Below are 19,491 nucleotides of genomic sequence, written 5' to 3' on the forward strand. Positions count from 1 at the left end.
ATTAGTACAGATGCTCTGCTAAGAACACACTCCATTGATTTAATACAGATGAGAAATATGACTCCCTGCTACCAGAACACCAATGAAAGAATCTTGCAGGCAGTTCTAAAAAGTACTTATTGTTACTGAATGAAGGAACCCTCTGAACAAAGGGGTAGATTACAAGATTATCTATAGGAAACATTTTCCTAGTAGTTAATAGTGTATTTTTAGTGTGATACTTGGCCACATTTATTGCTATGAGCTTAAATTGTTCTGTATTCTAAAGTGTCACTGCCTCATTTGTTTGGTTTGACTTGCTGTTTGTTAAACATGAAATTTCACCTTGAATGTGCTTTCAACGTGGTTGTCTGGAAAGTCTCATGTTAACAGCCATAACTTTGACTTTAATCTAATTCCATGGTCCTCCAGTGTCAGCCACTCTTCAGGAAAATTTCCAGGCTTTCTGGTAAAACTGAATATATTATTGTTTTGTCATTATGAAGCTCAAAGTAGAAGTCTGAAGATGACTCATGATTTTTTGTTCTCTGTTGTGCTTTGTTTTTAAACAGTTCCCAGAGCTAAGAACTTCCAGTATTTTGATGGATTTATTCTGTTTCATGTGTGCTACTCCATTTTTCCACTTTTGTCTTTTCATAACAATAGTCCAACATTATTGTTAGATGCCAGACTCCGCTTTAGAGAATTACATCTTAATGTATAAAAACCTATGCTAGCTCATTTATATCTCCTTCATTGAGTCCCAAATTCCTTTCTGGCTTTCTAATTCTTTTTATTAAATTTATTTTATTTTATTTTTTTATTGGAAAATACTGTACAGAGGAGTTACAATTACATGGGCAAGATAATGAGTACATTTCTTATCAAGCATTGTAGCCTCCTCCTTTGTTTCCCCTTCCCATCCCATCCTCCCCATGCTCCCCCACCCAACCCTCCTCCCCCACCCCCTCTACCAAAGATGTAAAGTTCGTTTTCGACATACGAATTGTACATCTCATTGTTGCAATGGGTCCACCTGTATCCCTATTTAAATGATTTGTTTTTTCCCTTCCCCTCCACAAATTATAACAACATCAAATACAGTAAAAGCAGGGGTTATACCATGGGGAGGGACATACAAAGCAACAAAGAAATCATCTTATAAATGTGTTAGAAACAATCGCATGAAAGAAAAAAACATTTGAATACTTATCTTAGGGTTCATTTCCCTAACATCAACTTATCTGACCTTTTCGGCTTGACTTGGACATATACCAGTTACTGCAAATAATTTCATAACCAAATACCATGTCTGTTCTAATATTCCATTACCTTCCAACATACACTTTCCAAGTTAATTAATATACTCTTTCAATTCCTCTTATATATACAAAGAACTTTTTCTCCCAACAGCACCTATTCCAAACTTGAGTTACTCTTTGTTTCTTCCTGCCTCATCTCCTCACTGCAATGTAAGCCCAGTCTTTGCCTGCCTTGTTTCTCATCATCTCCCAGTATATAGGAAATTGTCTGACACATGGCAAAGTCTCAGCACATATTTATGGACTTAATAACTGACTGCCCTTCAAAGCTCACTTCAGAATTAATCCCTTTCTTAACCTATGCTATTTTCTTTGAAAACATTCATCTTTGTTTTCACTAGCAGATTATAAATTCCTTGAAGATGGAATCTATGACTTGTATTACTTTGCATCTCCCGGAGTGGTGGATAACATGAGGAAAGTAAATATCATTCTTTGGGGAAGAATACATAGCCATGATTCATAAAATATAGATTCATTGATTGTCGTCTATTTGTCATGAACTGTTCTAACACCTGAGATGATAACCCAGATGAACTGAACTAGGTCCCCACTGTCACTACCTGTATTGCTTGTGTTGATACATTCAAATCCTCTGAGCATTGGACTCTATCCAGGAACCAAGAAGGTTAAACTAGGTTAGCCAAAATGCCTTGCCCAGTTTTATGTTCTCTGAATTTTGAATATTTATTTCTTAATATCTATTATCTAATATCTTAATATCTAATTTCTTAATATCTATTATCTAATATCTACCATATTTCTACCAAATATATCATAGATTCACAGATTGATGATTGGCATTCAGTAAGTAAATCTTAAGTGATAGGATCTTTACCTTTCTGAAATGTAATTATTGCTTAAAGCATTGGGTTTGTTTTCAGTTCCTTTTCATGTATTTACTTGTTTAACAAATGTTTATTGAGTATTCCTACATGAGAAACAGTGCAATAGAAAATGCTAGAGGTATATCAATGAGCAAGACACCATCCCTGTTTTCAAGTACTCTGCCTTTGCATGTCATCATACTGTAATGCACTTGCTGACTCAGTAACCAAGGTGACTTTTGTTTCTTTCATAGAAGAACAATTTTTCTAAATATGCAAAATCAACTCTAGCTGGCTAGTGTAATCACTTTTAGTAACATATGTTATTTAAATTGGAACAAAGTTGAACAACAAACGAGAAAACAAAATATAACCTGGCAGTACAACTTGTTTAAGGCTTGTCTGAATCCATAGCTTTGAAGCAGCCACCAGATTAGAAAATAGGGTTATTAAGCAGAGGTTTATGGAAAAGAGTATGCTGCCAAAAAGAAATTTTAATGAGTGTTGTTCTAGATAATTAATTGGAATTAACAAAATAATAAACAAGGTGTTATGCATGTATTTTAATGTAATGGGTGGATCTATGCTATCTACATGTGAAATGCAATATTCATTATTCTGTCTTAGGCCAAGGGCCTGTGAAATGTTATGATGTACTTTGAAGAATATAATGATATGGCATTCAAATATACTTTTCTTACTGAATTTGATTTCTAGAGATATCTTGGTGCTATAGATCTCTTGTCTATGACAGTTTAATTCACATCACATTCATCAATTTGTGATTTGTGGCTAAAGTAGCATCTTAGAGGTTTCTGCTCCTAAAGTACTTTCTCCCATGTGCTAATCCAGGCAAAGTGATTGTGAGCATATTTTAGGTTTCTAGTAGTTAAAAAGCAGATTAAATCTGTACTGTAAACATAAAATTTGTTAACAGGAGAAGAGAGTTTCAAAACTTTATTTTTTGATCCAAATGTGATGGAGTTTGCCTGTAATCCCAGTTATTCAGGAGGTGAAAACAGACCTTTCCTAAGTTTAAGGACAATCCTGAAAAAAGTTAGTGAGGTACTATCTCAAAACAAACAAACAAATGGTCTAGGATCATAGTTCTGGTGGTAGAATATTTGCTTAGCATGTTTCAGGTAAAGCTCTGACTTTAATCCTTACTACCAGTTTTTAAATTGATTTTGCTATAAAACCTAAGTCAATGTTAAAAAAAACATCCTAACACTATTTACAATAGCTAAGATATGGAACTAACCCAGATGATCTTCAGTAGATGAATGGATAAAGAAAATATCCCCAAGCCCAGAGTTCAAGCCCCACAACCGACCCCCGCCAAAAAAGAAAATATGGTTTATATATATATATATTTATATATATATATAATGGAAGGATACAGGTTGACCCATTGTAACAATGAGATGTACAAGACACTATGTTGAAAAGGAACTTTACAGCTTTTGCAGGGGGGAGGGTGGATTTGGGGAGGTGGGGAGGGAAGGGGTGGTAGGGGAAAAACAAAGGAGGAGGTAACAATGCTCGATAGGAAATGTACTCATTACCTTACTCATGTAATTGTAACCCTTCTGTACAGTATCTTTACAATAAAAATATATAATAAAAATCCTAACACTAAATGTATAAGCCCTGGACTTAGTGTTTTCCATGTTTTGGCCATGGAGAAACATATGGATAGGGGAACACTTGTAATTTGTACAAAACAAATATAGCATAGCTATACATTGAAAGAAATCCAGTACTGGTCCCCAAATGTTGAGTTGACTCATTTATAAATCAAATGTAGGATGGGAAACAATGACAATCAATAGGAAGTATTCAGAGACATCACTGTATAACCATATGCTTGTTTATCCATAAGGTATTTCAGGACTTAGTTCACTGATGCATGGAAGAAATGACCTTTTCTGTGAATTGTCATAGCTTCTACTTAATGTTTTAAAAATGACACTTTCTTTTCAGATTTATGGAGCTATAACTAACAAAAATTGTATATATTTATATTGTATAATTTAGACTATGATATATAGACATCTATAACATATATATTATTTAGCATATGTAGTGAAATGATTACTACAGTCAGATCAATTAGCACATTAATTTGCCTCTAATGATAACCCTTTTCAATATGATAAAAAATTAAATTTTGTCTAAAGTTTTTCTCATCTTTTCTAACTTTGGATTGAAAGAAAAACTGATGACCTTTACTTTTCTTCTATAAAAGCTTAACATGTTGGCCTAGCTGGCAACAATTCATAGGTCTTAGAAACACTCTTTTGTCCTGAAGTTGTACCTAGAATGTTTTGTTCAAGATTATGTCCATAAAGACTCCTTCCAGAATTCATGGCAACCCCTTCCTTGAGTGATCTTTTGCCTAAGGTTGCACCCAGCTGGATTTCCTGCTCTAACTGCAACTTGCTCACAATGCCATCTACTTTGTCTACTGCCATACTTGTGGTAGCAAATGAATATACCAAAGCTGAAAATCTGAGCTTCAGCTAATGGACAAATTTATAGAGGGTTTATCTAAAATACAAATGCTTTATGCTTTCAATGGTAGCTAAAAAACAATCACATTCTGTAAATATCTCACATGAAGAAATGCTCAACCTCCCTAGCCATAAAAGAAATGTAAATATCTTTAGAATTGACAAAACTAAGAAAAATCAGAGTAAGCATTTAGGGCATAGTGAATCTGCAGTAAACAAGTGTCATCCATCCTCTTAGAGGGTCAGTTAGATTAAGAAATAACAAAGCTTACTCAAAGCCTGTTTGGTTGTTTTTTCCTAGTCACAATATTCTTCTCTATGAGGATGGCCATGCTGTGGTGGCAGATTTTGGAGGTGAGATTTCTAGAACTAGTACCTTAGATATCATCAGTTTCCTTCTTCATTTCCACATTGTGTCTGATATTATATAATAAATTTCACACTGACAGATATTATTTCTTTAGTCATTAGGATTTCAGTGGCCCTACATTCTGGAAATACATCATTTACTTTCATTTTTTTCATGTTGATACCTCCAACCAACCAATAGAAAAGGAGTGAGAATTTGAATAAGGCAAAAAGTTTCCTGAGGTTTCAGAGCTTTAGCTGTGGTCTTTTTTTTTTAAATTGTGAAAATACTGTACAGAGGGGTTACAATTACATGGGCAAGGTCATGAGTACATTTCTTATCAAGCATTGTTGCCTCCTCCTTTGTTTCCCCTTACCATCCCTTCCAATCTCCTCCGCCTTCCCCCTCCCCGCCCCCGCCAAAGTTGTAAAGTTCGTTTTTAGGCATAACGTCTTGTACATCTCATTGTTGCAATGAGTCCAACTGTATCCCTATTTAAACAATTTGTTTTTTCCCTTCCCCTCCCCAAATTATACCAACATCAAATACAGTGAAAACACGGTTATACGGGGCGGGAAGGGACATACAAAGCAACAAAACAATCACCTTATAAGTATGTTAGAAACAATCACAAGAAAGAAAAAACACTCGAATCCTTATCTTGGGGTTCATTTCGCCTAACATAAACTGTTTCTGCTTGTCTCATTACTAGCTGTGGTCTTTAACCTTGGTTTTGAGATATTTCCCTGGACATGAATTTGTTTTCTCTTTCTTACAGAATCACGATTCCTCCAGTCTCTGGATGAAGACAACATGACAAAACAACCTGGGGTTTGCTGCTGCTTTTCTTCTCGATGATTATAAAACAATTAAAATGTGTAAACTCAGCATGAGAGAAAAGAAGATGAGAGCAGCTTTAACTGGAAGACCGTCATTGTCTCAGTGGCAGGGATAATGCTTTTATGATTTTACTTTCAGAAAACCCCAAAATAACGACTTAAAGATTCTTCTAGGGAAATAGATAAGATCTGCACTTGGAAAATGTTGTAGAAAAAAATGCAAAATAGGTTTCAGATACGCCAAAAAGGCATGTGACAATGGTGGACAATTAGGCTTCATAGGAAGTTTTAGAGTTAACCTGGTAATTCGTTCTAAAGTTGTGGCTCACCAGCATCATTAACCATTCAGTTTTCCACTTTAACATTATAAGAGAAATAGGTGGTAGGCAAGTGTTAATGTTTAAGTAAACTTTAAATCATAACTTCTGAAGCAAGAAAAATTATATTAAAATGTCTCCAATTAAAATTCATTCTCCTGCCCTCTCCTTCATTGCCCCAGTCTCTCCCCACAAATAAGTATATTTTGATGACAACCAAATATGAAAGTTTAGGTACTCTGTCATGAAAAGATGCTTATTTAGCTTACAGTTTCTGAAGGCTAAAAAGTCCAAACAGCCTGGTACTGTTTCTGGTGAGATCTTTCCAGGCTTCACCCCCATAGTGGCATCATGGTAGAAGCTTGTGTGTGAAGCAGCACTCACACAGAATGGAGAAAGAAAGCAAGGAGAGGTCAGTCTTGCTTTGAGTACAGCCCAATTTATGGACTGATTGGCATCTACTGAGAACTAAGATCATATTTTTTTTCTTTTCAGGTGGAAAGCACTTCCAGAGACCCAATTGTCTTTCCTCAAGTCCCCTTCCTAAAATCTCCCAAGATGGATGCTTGGGAGATGCACTTAATCCCTATCCAAAGAACGCAGCCAATTAGATTTCAATTGTTTATTAAACAGCTATTTAAAGAACATCTTTTAGATGCCAGATATTCTTTTAAGAACTAGGGATGTGACAGTGATCAAAATAATGTTCTTGTTCCTTCGAAGTTAATATTCCACTGGAAGGTGATAAACACTAGGCAAATGAACAAAACATCTATTATGTGATCATGAGTGTTATAAAGAAGCAATAAAACCAGAGTAATGAAAGTAGTACACATGCCATTTAGATGGGGTGGAAGTGAAATATAACATTTTATTGGAGATCTAACAATCTCACAAAGAGTTCATCCTCGTGGATATACATGGACATCTCCCAGCCCACACATTGTCTGGGAGAACTGTGGTTGCAAAAGGAGAGATTATGGTACAGTCCAAGCTATGGTGGTCAGAATGAGTGGGCAAGAAATGCTAGGATAAGAGGAGAGAGAAATGAAAAGTGCATCCTCTTTTGTCAGGATACACAAACCTCATTAGCATCTGGGACCTAGAAGCAGCTAAATCAGCGAACTTCAAGTCTGGCTGTGCATTCAGATCAGTTTAGGAATCTTTTTAGGTGAAAAATATAATGCCTAAATCTAAACCCTCAAGATGTGGTTTCATTTTTCTGGGGTTCATCATGGGTACCCATATATTTCAAAATTCCACTGAGTGATTCTAAACTGCAGTCAGTACAGACCATTGACTGAAATCTTGAGTGAAATGAAATTGAATTTTACCAACAGTGGATAACAGTAATTATTTAATCCTAGTAGCATAATCTTTAAGTACAGCAATACTGTGGATTTATTTGGGAGGCAATTTTATTTTTCACTAGTTATTTAAGTTCCCTCATTTGTGTGGGGGGGTGGCTATGCATAAGGAGGAATGCTTGATGCCTCCTCCCACACGTGTAATGTTGTGACACAATGTATAACACACTCTGCAAGTAGAAACTCTTTAGAATGTGAAAAATCATGTAGGAGAGTTGCCTGTGAGCAGAAACATTAAAATAAAGATATTCTTAGGAAACTGTAATTATGCAGGATTTTAAAATAAGGTAGACATTTCAAAAGAATAGCAGCAAGCCAACACTGCACCAGGATTTTGGTAATAGTGATAAAAGAATATGAGTTTCCTTTTGTGGGAATAAAAATTTGTTTAGAAAAGTTCATTGCAGAATAGAATTTGGAGCTGGAAGTGTTGGACTCATCTGTCTTGTTCATGAATTCTAAGTCCAAGATAAATGTGAAACTTGCCCAGAGCTGCCCAGTAAGTGGGCGAATCAGAGCCAGAATTTTCATCTCTTAACTCACAATCTAGTGTTCTGTCCCCTAAATTACAAGTAAACCAACTTTATGCATTTGCATTCCAGAACAAAACAATTTTAACTGAAGAATATGTAATTTCACATAAAAAGCATGTCAGCAATGTCATTAAAAGAGATGAGGCTAGGAGTTTGTACAGAGAAACATTTGTAATATTTCTGAGGGCTGGCTTTCTGAAATGTTACACAAAAAGAATTCAGACAGCACATCTGGGCAAACAAAGGAATCTACTTCTATCTGTCCCTTTCTCTTCAGAACCATGAGAGTTTCCATTATGAGCCTAATTTGGTGACTTCTTTCCTAAATAGGCACATGGAAACCTGAGGGAGGTGCCTACTACGAGTGTACGAGTCACGCCTGAGTATCAAGAGGGTTCTGTGGCTGACTACATGCAAGTTTGTAGGACAATTAGGAGAATAGGCGGCTATAGAATGAGGAAAGCAAAATGGCAAAAAAAAAAAAGAAAGAATAACAATATTTTAAAGTAGAAAACAAGAGGAAAGGTTACTGTTCCAATCATCATTCCTGCGTTATTTCACTATTGATGATATTTTTAGAAGGACTGTAACTTGTATGATCAAATGGTTAAAAAGATGTCCTTTAAGAAACAGCAATGATAGAGAATACGTGCACACCAATTGATAGTGTACATCAAGGGTGGTATTGGTGTCATTTTATGTGCATATCTTTTAAGAGCATGGGAGAACTCGTTCTCACTAAGAATCTCACTGTGTGGTGGATAAGGGGGCCCTGGGTAAATGGCATGCTAATACTCTTGTCCCACAGAACCTCCACTGGATGGCCCCCGAGGTGTTCATGCAGTGTACGAAGTATACCATCTAAGCCGATGTCTTCAACTATGCCCTGTGCCTATGGGAACTGCTCACTGGGGAAATTCCCTTCGCTCATCTCAAGCCAGGTGAGACATGCTGTACTTGGTCCCTGTCCTAAGCTCAGTGCAGCTCCACAATGTGAAGCAACGTGGTTTTTGTTTCTTTCTTTTCCCCAAAAATAATTATTGTCAGTGGGATCACAAGAAAAAAAGTTAAGTGAACAATATTAAGTTATTGTTTTTTAAGATACATGCTAATCCAAAAAAAGTTACTGATTTACTCTGTAAATTTAGATACTGGCACATAGAAATCTGGAATAGTTTATGATCTGTCTTTTAAAAAGCAGACATATAACGACGTCCACCAAATAATGTGGGAAAATGCTGTATTTACTTCTTGAGAATACATTTTAGAAGTCCACTTTTCATATATATACTGAATTGAGAAAGCAGACCCCCCAAAAAAAGAACTATCAAGACTAAATTCCTTTAACAGATACATAGACAAATAGATAGACAAATACACACAGACACATACACACATACATATATGTAGCAACACTTTTCAAATTCTTTTTTTTTCTTTTGGTTCCGATCCTGAACTCTGGGCCTGGGCGCTGTCCCTCAGCTCTTCAGATCAAGGCTAGCACTCTACCACTTGAGCCACAGAGCCACTCCAGCTTCTTTTTTTTTCTGCTTATGTGGTGATGAGGAATCAAACCCAGGGTCTCATGCATGCAAGACAAGTCTCTATCACTGAGCCACCTTCCCAGCCCTCAAATTCTTTTCTACACATAGTATGTTACAGAGTGTTTCTCACAATTAATATGCCCTGTGTGTGGCTTATTAATTTTTTAGTGTACTGATGATGCAATTGTCCTATCTTTCTGTGTACTTTTTTAAATGATGAGATTTATCTCTTGTTTAAGTTTTAGAGTAAGGATTCTATTTTGAATTGGACCAATGTGATTTGCTGTTGTTGGTGTTTCTTAGAGTTTGCATTGTGATACAAAAGGTGGATATAAAACAAATTAATTATAATTCTTGATATACCAGGATATATTTTTGTAGGAGAGAGACACATCTTCATTCCTTTTATACCTTATGTTAATCCATTCATCTGGTCCCATTGATTTTTTTCTGGTCCTGGGCCTTGAAGTTAAGGCCTGGGCACTGTCACTGAGCATTGTTACTTAAGGCTAGTGCACTACCATCAGCCACAAGCTCCACTTCCAGCTTTTTAAATTCTTAATTGGAGAGAAAAGTCTCATGGAGTTTTTTTTCCCTGGCTTCCTGAAAACTATAAATCCTCAAATATCAGCCTCTTGAGTAGCTGGGATTATAAGTATGAGCCACTAGCCTCAAGAGAATAACTCCTAACACAGCATGGAATTATCTACTATGTCCATCATCCCCCACTTCCCTAGTTCAACCCACAGTTTTCCATTTATGATCATTGCAATAGAGCTTTTGAAAATGATCAAATTTATTTTAAAATCAAAGTTATTGAAAGATAACACATTTACATTTTTTAGTTTAGCAATGAGCTTTAGTAAATGTACACCGTTGAATAACCATAACTTCAACCAAGACACAGAACATTTCCCTCACTCCAAACTGTGTCCTGGTGAGTCCCTATACTTCTCCCTTCACTCAGCTACTGGAAATAACATATCTGATTCTCACAAGCTTTCCACTTCTGCATGTCTATAACTGGAATCATGTTGTTACATTTATCAGGGATTCACTCTTTTTCTAATATCATTTTCCTCACATCAGTTTTGCCTAATATCTCATGGTAAATATGCCTCAATTTTTGATGCAGAAACAAGTCAATGATCATTGAAGTTGCTCTCATTGGGAGCTATTATGATTTAAAATAGCAGACATACTGAAGTCTAAGGGCAGATGCATGTTCCAGTTCTAGAAGAGAAAGCTAACTTGCCTATCTTTTGTCTACTTCTTCATTTTACTGGGCCCTTCAATAGGCTGAATGATGCTGGTCCAGAGTGATATAAGTAGATCTTCTTTTATGCAGTCTACTTATTTAAATGCTAGTCTCTTCCAGAAACATGTTAACAGACAACTAGAAATAATGTTTTACCAGCTATCTGGTTATCCCTGAGACAGTCAAGTTAAGACACAAATTGACCATCACAGACTTTGTATGTGTGTCAAGAATGGAAGTTACTGTAGTATTTTATATATAATTTAATTTTATATATAATATAATTTTCTACTTGCCTTACAATTTACTTTTTTCACTTTATATCAAAAGCTGGAATGGAGGTATTCCAAATCAGATGTGTGGAAGTTAGTTCTTGTAAAAAAAATATGACTTCCATTGGGAAGTGAGAATACAAAGGAGATAGAAGAGTCAAGGGTGATGTACTAGGTTCTAGTTTAGCCATCAGCATGATGGTGAATACAGGGGAAAGAGTCCATTTGTGAGAGGAATGCAATTTAAAAGAAAAGGAGTCCAAGAGTAAGGTCAAACTGAGAGAGAAAAACCAGGCAACATGAAAAAGGAAGTTGGTGCATTGTGGCATGAAATAGCTGTGTTGGACACATTTCAAAGGAAGAAACCAACACCTGCTTCTCAGATTTTATGTCTCTCCTGGGCTTGTCTCATTTGATATATCGTGAGAATCCAAAGAAGAAAGCCATGATAAATTAATCCATCAATATGGACTTTTTCCAATCCCATTCCCCTAAAAGTAGGTACCCAATTTTGTAGATCACTTTCAGATCATAGTTTCGAGCCAAAGAAGAGAGCCTCTTGTTTTCCTTTCATCCTATATGGTGCCAGCTGCTTTACAAGGAAACTCAACTTTGTGTCCTGGGATACTTGATTGCCAAACTCTAAGTCTGTGATGTGACATAAATTAAGAGCATCTGCCAATTTATTATAGCCAGATTTTGGTGAGAGTTCATATTGCAATTTTAATCCTAAATTGCAAAGTGGAAATCCTGGAGCCAAATATGGCTTGAGAGGTTCTTTTGGGGGGGTCTCATATAAAGTTTGTAAAAATATGAATTGTAGTATATTTAGAGACATGGTAATTTCACTGGGTTCATTCTTGTAACCATCAACTACCCCTCTTTAAATCATAGTAGTTTATATTCCCTGCCATATATTATTTAGATCCTAAACATCCTGAATATAATAATCTAAAGAGTTTATCAGCCCTCTTGTGTCATAAATAAGTGGATGAAAAATAGGGGTATGCTAAATTCCATGGTTGTGTTCATCTTTATCAATGATCTGGAAAGATCAGAATGGTCCAATAGATAGTGAAAATTCCATGACTACAGCTGATTTTTAACATTCTGATATTTCATTATGCTGACAAAGATTTCAATGAGAGCAGACAATGGTTCACACTAATCTATTGTTCTGACAATATGCAATGAGAGTGGGATGTGGTTTTAAAAATTAAGTCATTCTTAGTACATCCTTGAGATAGCAATCTCATCGTCGCTCTCAGATGCTATACACTTTAGTGATACATCACTGAAAATTGTCAGTGTAATGAAGGATGTGTCTTAGCTCTTGCTGGGATTGTAGAACATATTTGCTTTGTCTCACCACAGCCTGGCTCATTAAAAACAATGGAGTACAACCAATTGTACTTTTTAGAACACATATAGCTAATCAAAGTTGAACAAAAATTCTGAAAACTTTATCTCGGTCAGCCCTAACAAAACATTTTAATTTATTGCTCTTGTTTAAAAAATTAATAGGAATGGCAGCATTTCATTCTACAAAATACTAGACTGTAGGAGATTAGGATTTCAGAACCTAGTACCAACTTATTAAGGAACTAATGATTGAGAACTGCATAGTAATCATCTTAAAAGTGGTCCCATTGCATCATGAGCTGATTCCCATGGTATACAAGCTGAGTTGTGGTCTTAAAATTCATGGTCACATGTGAAATTTTACTTGATGTTCATACCTCAAGAGAACTCCAAAAAGACCTAAGAATTCATCTAAAGAGAACAGAAAATTTCCAGCGTTGTTTTGACACCTAGTTCTATCAGTTCAGACTACATGGGATCAGTGCATATTTTAGATTTGTAGAAAATCCTAAAAGCAACAACACAGCTAGCACTTACTGGGGATCATCAGTGTGCCAGAAGCTATGCATATGAAATTAGTCCTAACACTCTGTGATTTAGGTTCTGTTAAGATTAGACACATACTTACTGTCACATGCTAGTAAAAGGTGTAGTGAAGGATTAACTGCATAACTTTCTCAGAAGCCAATGGTCATGGCCATTACATGGTGTATTCCCTGCTGCATCTTACAGTTAGCAAAATTATTACTCACAGAGGCAAATTGGCTTAATAGGATCTCCCAGAGAGTTTAGAGAAAAGTCAGACTGGAAATTAGCCTGCCAGATTTCCAATAAATGGTATTTCTTAATATGTCATATTGCTTCAGTTTATTGAGGCCTCTTCTGAATGTTTTTAACAAAAGATAAGGTTATTGACTAAATTTGCCACTAGATCTCAATAATTTGTCTTATTATCATGTAATTTAATGTTAAACTATACATTATGTTCATTCTACAATGTTTCTTGGTGACTAGGCATTGTCCTCTCTTCTGAAAATATTAAATGAATAAAATATTCATTGTCATCAATGTCAATCATCCATTTAGTCAATAAATATTGACTACATTGAATATAATAGATTCTATATCAATTTTCAGGTAATAGTTTGACCTGCCACATTTATTTACTCATTCATTTATTCATCACAGTGTATAATTTTTAATATCTGTTCATTGGCAGCTATTATGATAGGCAGGAGAGATACACTTATGAAGTCATAGTCCTAGCTTCAAGCAGCTTATGATCTACATGCAGGAACAAGCAAGGAAGTGGCAAATCAGTCGAATACATTTGATGCAATTGTAGTATAATGTTCCACGGGAGTGCAACAGAAGAGTACTTAGAAAGAGTCAGTCTAATGTAATTCCTAGAAGACAGAGACGCTATGAAGAAGGTAGATGCTATGAAGGTAGGGAAGAGCATTCTAGGCAAAAGAAAGAATATTTCAGAATTTATGAATACACCCCAAATGGCACTGAAATATCAATTCATTCATTGATTGAATTATTGATCACTTAACCAAATTTTATTGAAAAAATGGATTTTTATAATTTAATGATTATTTTTAAATTTCTTATATTTTTATAATTTAATATAATTTAATCATAAGTTTAATTATTTTTTAATCTATAATTTTTCCAAAATTTACCAACCAAAATTCAAAAATCAATATATTTTAAATTTAGCCTATTATCAACTTAGATTGTTGGATGCCATTGTACCATATTGTAGTGGATGCCTGTGCTGTGGCTCCTTAGTCTGATCCTATTGAGGAACAACACTGACAACCTCCACTCATATCTTTCCTTTTCTTTATAAACTTGAACTTGAAACCACAAACTGACCCCATGGTTATACACATCCTTGAGGCAGACTCACAAAACTGTGCTTAACTCAGTTCTCACTACTTACCAGAATGAAAGGAGAAAACTGTTTTTCTAGAATTGTGATGCCTATGATGGAATCCATTAACTTCAGCTATCTAAATTATTACATGAAATGAACCCAACTAAAATGTCAATTTCTAAGATATGGTAGATTCTGGGAGAAATCAAACTGTAATTCTTTGGAAACACTAAGTTACAGTTCAACACCAAGGAAGGGGTTACTGGAAAGGAGTTGAGCAGGGTTGGGGGTGAAGGCAAAGGAGATAGAAAATGAAGAGAAAAAGAAAGGAGAATGCAGTAGAAAAATTCAATATATAGCCTAAAAAATTAAGAAAATAGAGAGAAGGGATGGGTGGAGAAGGATGGGTTGAAATGGGTGACATTGAGCAAAAACCATTGTACTCATAAACTGCTTTATTGAATGGCATGTCCTTTGTACAACTACTTTAAGATTATATAATAAAAGCATAAACAATGTATAATATATAATACACCGTATACTTTGTTATTGAATATATCTTATTATTAAAATTATATGTGTATATAAAATAAAGATTCAGTTTCTTTCTGAGATACAATGGTCAAGAGCCTTGTGCTGGCATATTGGATAATGAAGAACATTCTCAGCATGGCAGAAAGTTCTCAACACCATTCTTCTCTAGGAAGCAGTCACATATTTAATAAACTATCTCAGGATCATACTGAAAATAAATGCTCAATGGTTGTTCTTAGGATCAGCATGGGAGACGAACACAATTTATAAATAGTCCTTTTCCATTCATTATCAGAACTATAATTCGCTTGTTTGCTTTTATTACACTGGTTTATCTGTATATAGTAGTAGCACTAGTGAAAATTCTCCAAATGACTATCAGGTTAAAAATATCAGAGTAATGTGTAAGCTTAGTGATAATTGGTTTTGATTTACCTAATTCAGAAAGGAATTGAAATAGTTGAAAGGAATCTAATACGCCTAACTTTGGGGGAAACAAAAAACACATTTGGCAAGAAAATGCACAATCTAAACAATAATGAGCAAATTTATTTGTCTCTAATTAGTAAAAGCTTTTTTTGTGATGCAGAAGTTAAAAACTTCCTCACAAACTTGCTCTTGAGTAATAATTAATACACCAGTTTAGAAAGAAGTTCATCAATATGTAACAAAGTCTTTAAGATAGATATACCCTTTGACATAATATTTTCCCCTCAATATATCATAGTATGTAGGAAAAACTGACACAGAAAAAAAAAGTGTCTGTAAAGTGTTCAGAACAACCTTAAACTGGGAAGTGATTAAGTAAATCACACTAAATGTAGATTAATTAAAAACATGTTAACATAGAGTTTAATAATGAGAATTTCTTAACTGCTTAATAACTTAATAACTTAATTTAGAGAGAAGGAATTATACAATTGTATATCAATACAGATTCAACAAAATAAAGAATATACAAGAAAATCTCAGAATTTTTAACAATGGTTCCCTCTGATTGATAAATTTCTTAATTTCTCAAGGTCTACCAAGAACAAGTATTATTTTACAATGATCAGAATCACACATTCATTCAGAATAATCCATGAAGCAAAATTTTTATTTTACCACATATAATTTCACTAGATAATCTGGGTAGAAGGATAAACAGAATTAAATGGAAATAAATTTTGGTGGGAGAAAGAAGTTTAGATTTATCTCTCAAAAATCATTAAGATATAGACAGATTCTTTCAACACCACAGACAAAAGATAAGATGCAGAAATAACTTGGAACATAATCCCCACACCAGTTCAGAGAAATTTTTCTAAAGGATAAACAGCATCATGTTGTTTACAAAGTATTTTCATCATAATGTACGCTGAATAGAACATGAACTGAGATAAAAGGTTACATCAATTCTTAATTAAATTCTAAATGCATATAAAATAGTCAGTAGTCCCTCCTCTCACTCAACAAAACAATAGCTATTTTGTTTTCATGGTTATTAATAAGTGAAGGAGTTTATGTTTATATCTAATGTATCTGATACAAAACCTATTCAGTAAAAGTAGTTTAAAGGTTGGTTTTCAAATGGGCATGGAAATAATTGATTGTAGAAAGGGGAAAAAATATCAGCACCCAGGAACCTACAATGAAGCTCCAAGGATCACAACATCATGATGTAAAATTTTAGATGAGCAATAGTAGAAATTCGTGCAGGTGGGCAGTATTAGGAAATTGAACAAGTAGTAGTATTAGCTGAAGCAATAGATTTGACTTCCTGATAGACTTTAACAAAAATATAACTGGCTCATAAATGTTACATAAACAATTCAATATATTTGTACTACCAATATTTACATTAAAATATGTTTCTCCAAGAATATGCTGGTACCTTAGAAGCTCAAAGACCAGTGGCATCTCATATCTTGTTAAGCATACACAATATCTCTCAAGCCTTGAATTTAAGACATTGGGCAGTCTTGTCCAGTCCTTTGAATCTTTTCTTCTCAAAACATTATATGCATAAGCTATACTTCAGGTACTGGAAACTACTTGCTCCTTGTGTGTTCTTTTGCTTCTTTATAAACTTCTTCTGCTCCCTTTTTATTGAATCCAGCTAAAGTTCAACGTACAGGGTATGAAATTATCCACTCTTTTGTTTAAAGTATAAAGGAAAAAGACAGCTGAGAGATAGATCACTGTGAATCCCTGCTGATATTGCACCCGTGCAATATTAATTTTGTATGATTTTTGTTTTGTATCTACATATGTTTCTTAAAATAAACATGTGAGGTTGAAACCTTTGCTTTTCAGTGGCTGCAGCAGCGGACATGGCTTATCACCACATCAGGCCACCCATTGGCTATTTCATTCCCCAGCCCATATCTTCTCTGCTGATGCGAGGGTGGAATGTCTGGCCCGAAGTGAGTAAATTTTGTTTCCTCTTATAAAATGTGTTATGGTCAAAAGCTGTCACAAATAGTGTAACTCCAAAGTCTATTTTCAGTGTATATTTTAAGACTGTCAAGGCGGGAAGAATGATTTGCCTTCTGCTCTTTAGTCTAATTGCCTGAAGAAATCTGTCTATCTCATATTTCTTCACTGCTACTCTCTGATTTTGAAATGTTTCTCACAACTGATTAGTGAGTGGGAGGAAAAAAAAAGGATCAGGGTATGACAGATGACTCAGAGACTCATCCCAGCTGCAATTTTATTAACTACGCTTGAGCCACACTTAGTCATTGTCTGAAGAAAGAACTTTGTCACCAGATGGAATTGTGTTGGTTTTTCACATGAGACTTGTCTTCAAGGAAGAGACCCCCCCTAGGGTCTCTGGCTCCTGCTGGAGTCAGAAAACTGGTTCCTTACTGATTTCCAGCATTGAATGACTATATGAGAGTATGATTAATCTCATAGATTTAAGAGTTCAAATGGAAAAATTGGTGTTATGGAAAGATTAAGAACAAAGTGAAGTGGAATATATAAGCAGTGGAAAGAACATTTTAAATGTAGTCATAGAGCTGAGTAGAGTGGTGCTGCCTAATGATCCCAGGGTGAAATCCCACATCAGTCTCCAAGAAATGGAGATGGTTTGTTGAAATTCTTGTGTTTTGACATCAGCCCATTGGTTCTCCTTTGAGTGGAGGGTGTTAGTAATTCACACTGTGCATTCTTCACAGTCAGAATCCTCATATATATAGACTTATTGGTCCTTATTTGTTTGGTTCAAACCATCCCTATTGTGTGTTCCTTATTCAGCCCTGTTTCTGATCCTTCCTAGACACTGTCTGTCTTCAACAGGAGAGCAGATGCAGTGACACTATTATTTCAGGAAGTATCTAACCAGAGGCAAAATAGAACAAGCCATGCCCTAGACATCTGGAAAGAGAAAGAAAGTTTTGCATTCTTTGTCTAAAGGCAAAACCCAGCCGCAGTCATTACCCAATCCCATTTGTATACATTAACCCTCTTTTGAGGAAAAATAAAATTTCTTAGATGTGGATGGAGTGCCTTAGCAGATAAATTCTTTGTTCGACCCTTCAAACTGATGTGATATATACTTATTTGTTTAGGATCTTCTCGTTACTAGAATATTAGTTCTTTGTTTTCTTTTGTTTATTGCTCTAACCCCAGCCTTTAAAGCCATAGATGTGCAAAAGCATTTGCTGAGGAAATGAATTTGAATCTCACTACTGCTGATCAATGCCTCTAATCCTACATCTTGATTTTTCTGTATAGAAAAATTTATTGACATGTAAGATTGAAAATTGCATGACTAAAATAGTTTCATAAAATAGTTCCTTGTCTTTCAATATGTACCTCAGGTGTGTTTTCTGAGGGAAGATACGTTAGCACCTAATCTAGAATATTTTTTCTCTCTGGGAAAAGAACTATGTCAAAGTTTAGCATAAAGTAATAATCAGAGGAATCGCGTTAGCTTTTATTAACTGACTCCACATGATTATAGTCAATTTGGAGGTAAATGCAAGTCATTGGCAAGTTCTAAAATAATTTGAGGTTATAATGTATGACTTTAGCAAAATGTGGGAAAAATGAAAGAGAATCTGGGATAGAGTTAGGGAGAGTACTAATAAGGAGAAATATATATTTCCAAGGACATATATAGAAGACCAAAACTGAATGCTTTTTGGAAAAGTTGTACTACTCAGTAGTGAAATTTATCAGCAGAGTCATAGCTCTATTAATGTTTAAGGATGAAGCTGGGAAAGTATCACGTGAAAAACAATCTCTCTAACTTGTTGGATTTATCCAGGTTTCTCAGTGAGTACATTCTGGGTTATGAAGTTGAGCTGCATTGAGCTGTTGTCATTAAATCTCCCAGCCAAAGTCCCACAACACTTATGAAGAAAAAGGACCAGTGTATTAAGTTTTATTTTTCTTCAGTGATTAATTTATTAAGTCCCTACTCTGACTTCCCAAAAATAAGGGTTGGTAACTCAATAGAAATGTTCTCTCAAGAATCTTTTGGGCTTGTAAACATAGGTCCCATGGTTTCCCTTATTTGCAATATTTAGTATATGTCTGATTCAAGCAGAAAAGGTCAGATAAGGTGATGTTAGGGAAATGAACCCTAAGATATGTATT

At 35.0% G+C, this 19,491-nt stretch overlaps 1 protein-coding gene across 1 annotated transcript in view; it reads left to right on the forward strand.

Annotated features, from left to right (window-relative positions):
- The window catches only part of LOC105986067 (serine/threonine-protein kinase TNNI3K-like), a 270,376-nt gene that overhangs the window by 176,868 nt on the left and 74,017 nt on the right, over positions 1 to 19,491 (forward strand). The window contains 4 exon segments of the mRNA XM_013016804.1: positions 4,943 to 4,995; positions 5,769 to 5,821; positions 8,855 to 8,987; positions 17,200 to 17,309. Of these exon segments, the coding sequence (XP_012872258.1) occupies positions 4,943 to 4,995; positions 5,769 to 5,821; positions 8,855 to 8,987; positions 17,200 to 17,309 (349 nt within the window).

This window comes from Dipodomys ordii, unplaced genomic scaffold, assembly GCF_000151885.1.
Source record: "Dipodomys ordii isolate 6190 unplaced genomic scaffold, Dord_2.0 Scaffold33, whole genome shotgun sequence".
NCBI classification, from domain to species: Eukaryota; Metazoa; Chordata; class Mammalia; order Rodentia; family Heteromyidae; genus Dipodomys; species Dipodomys ordii.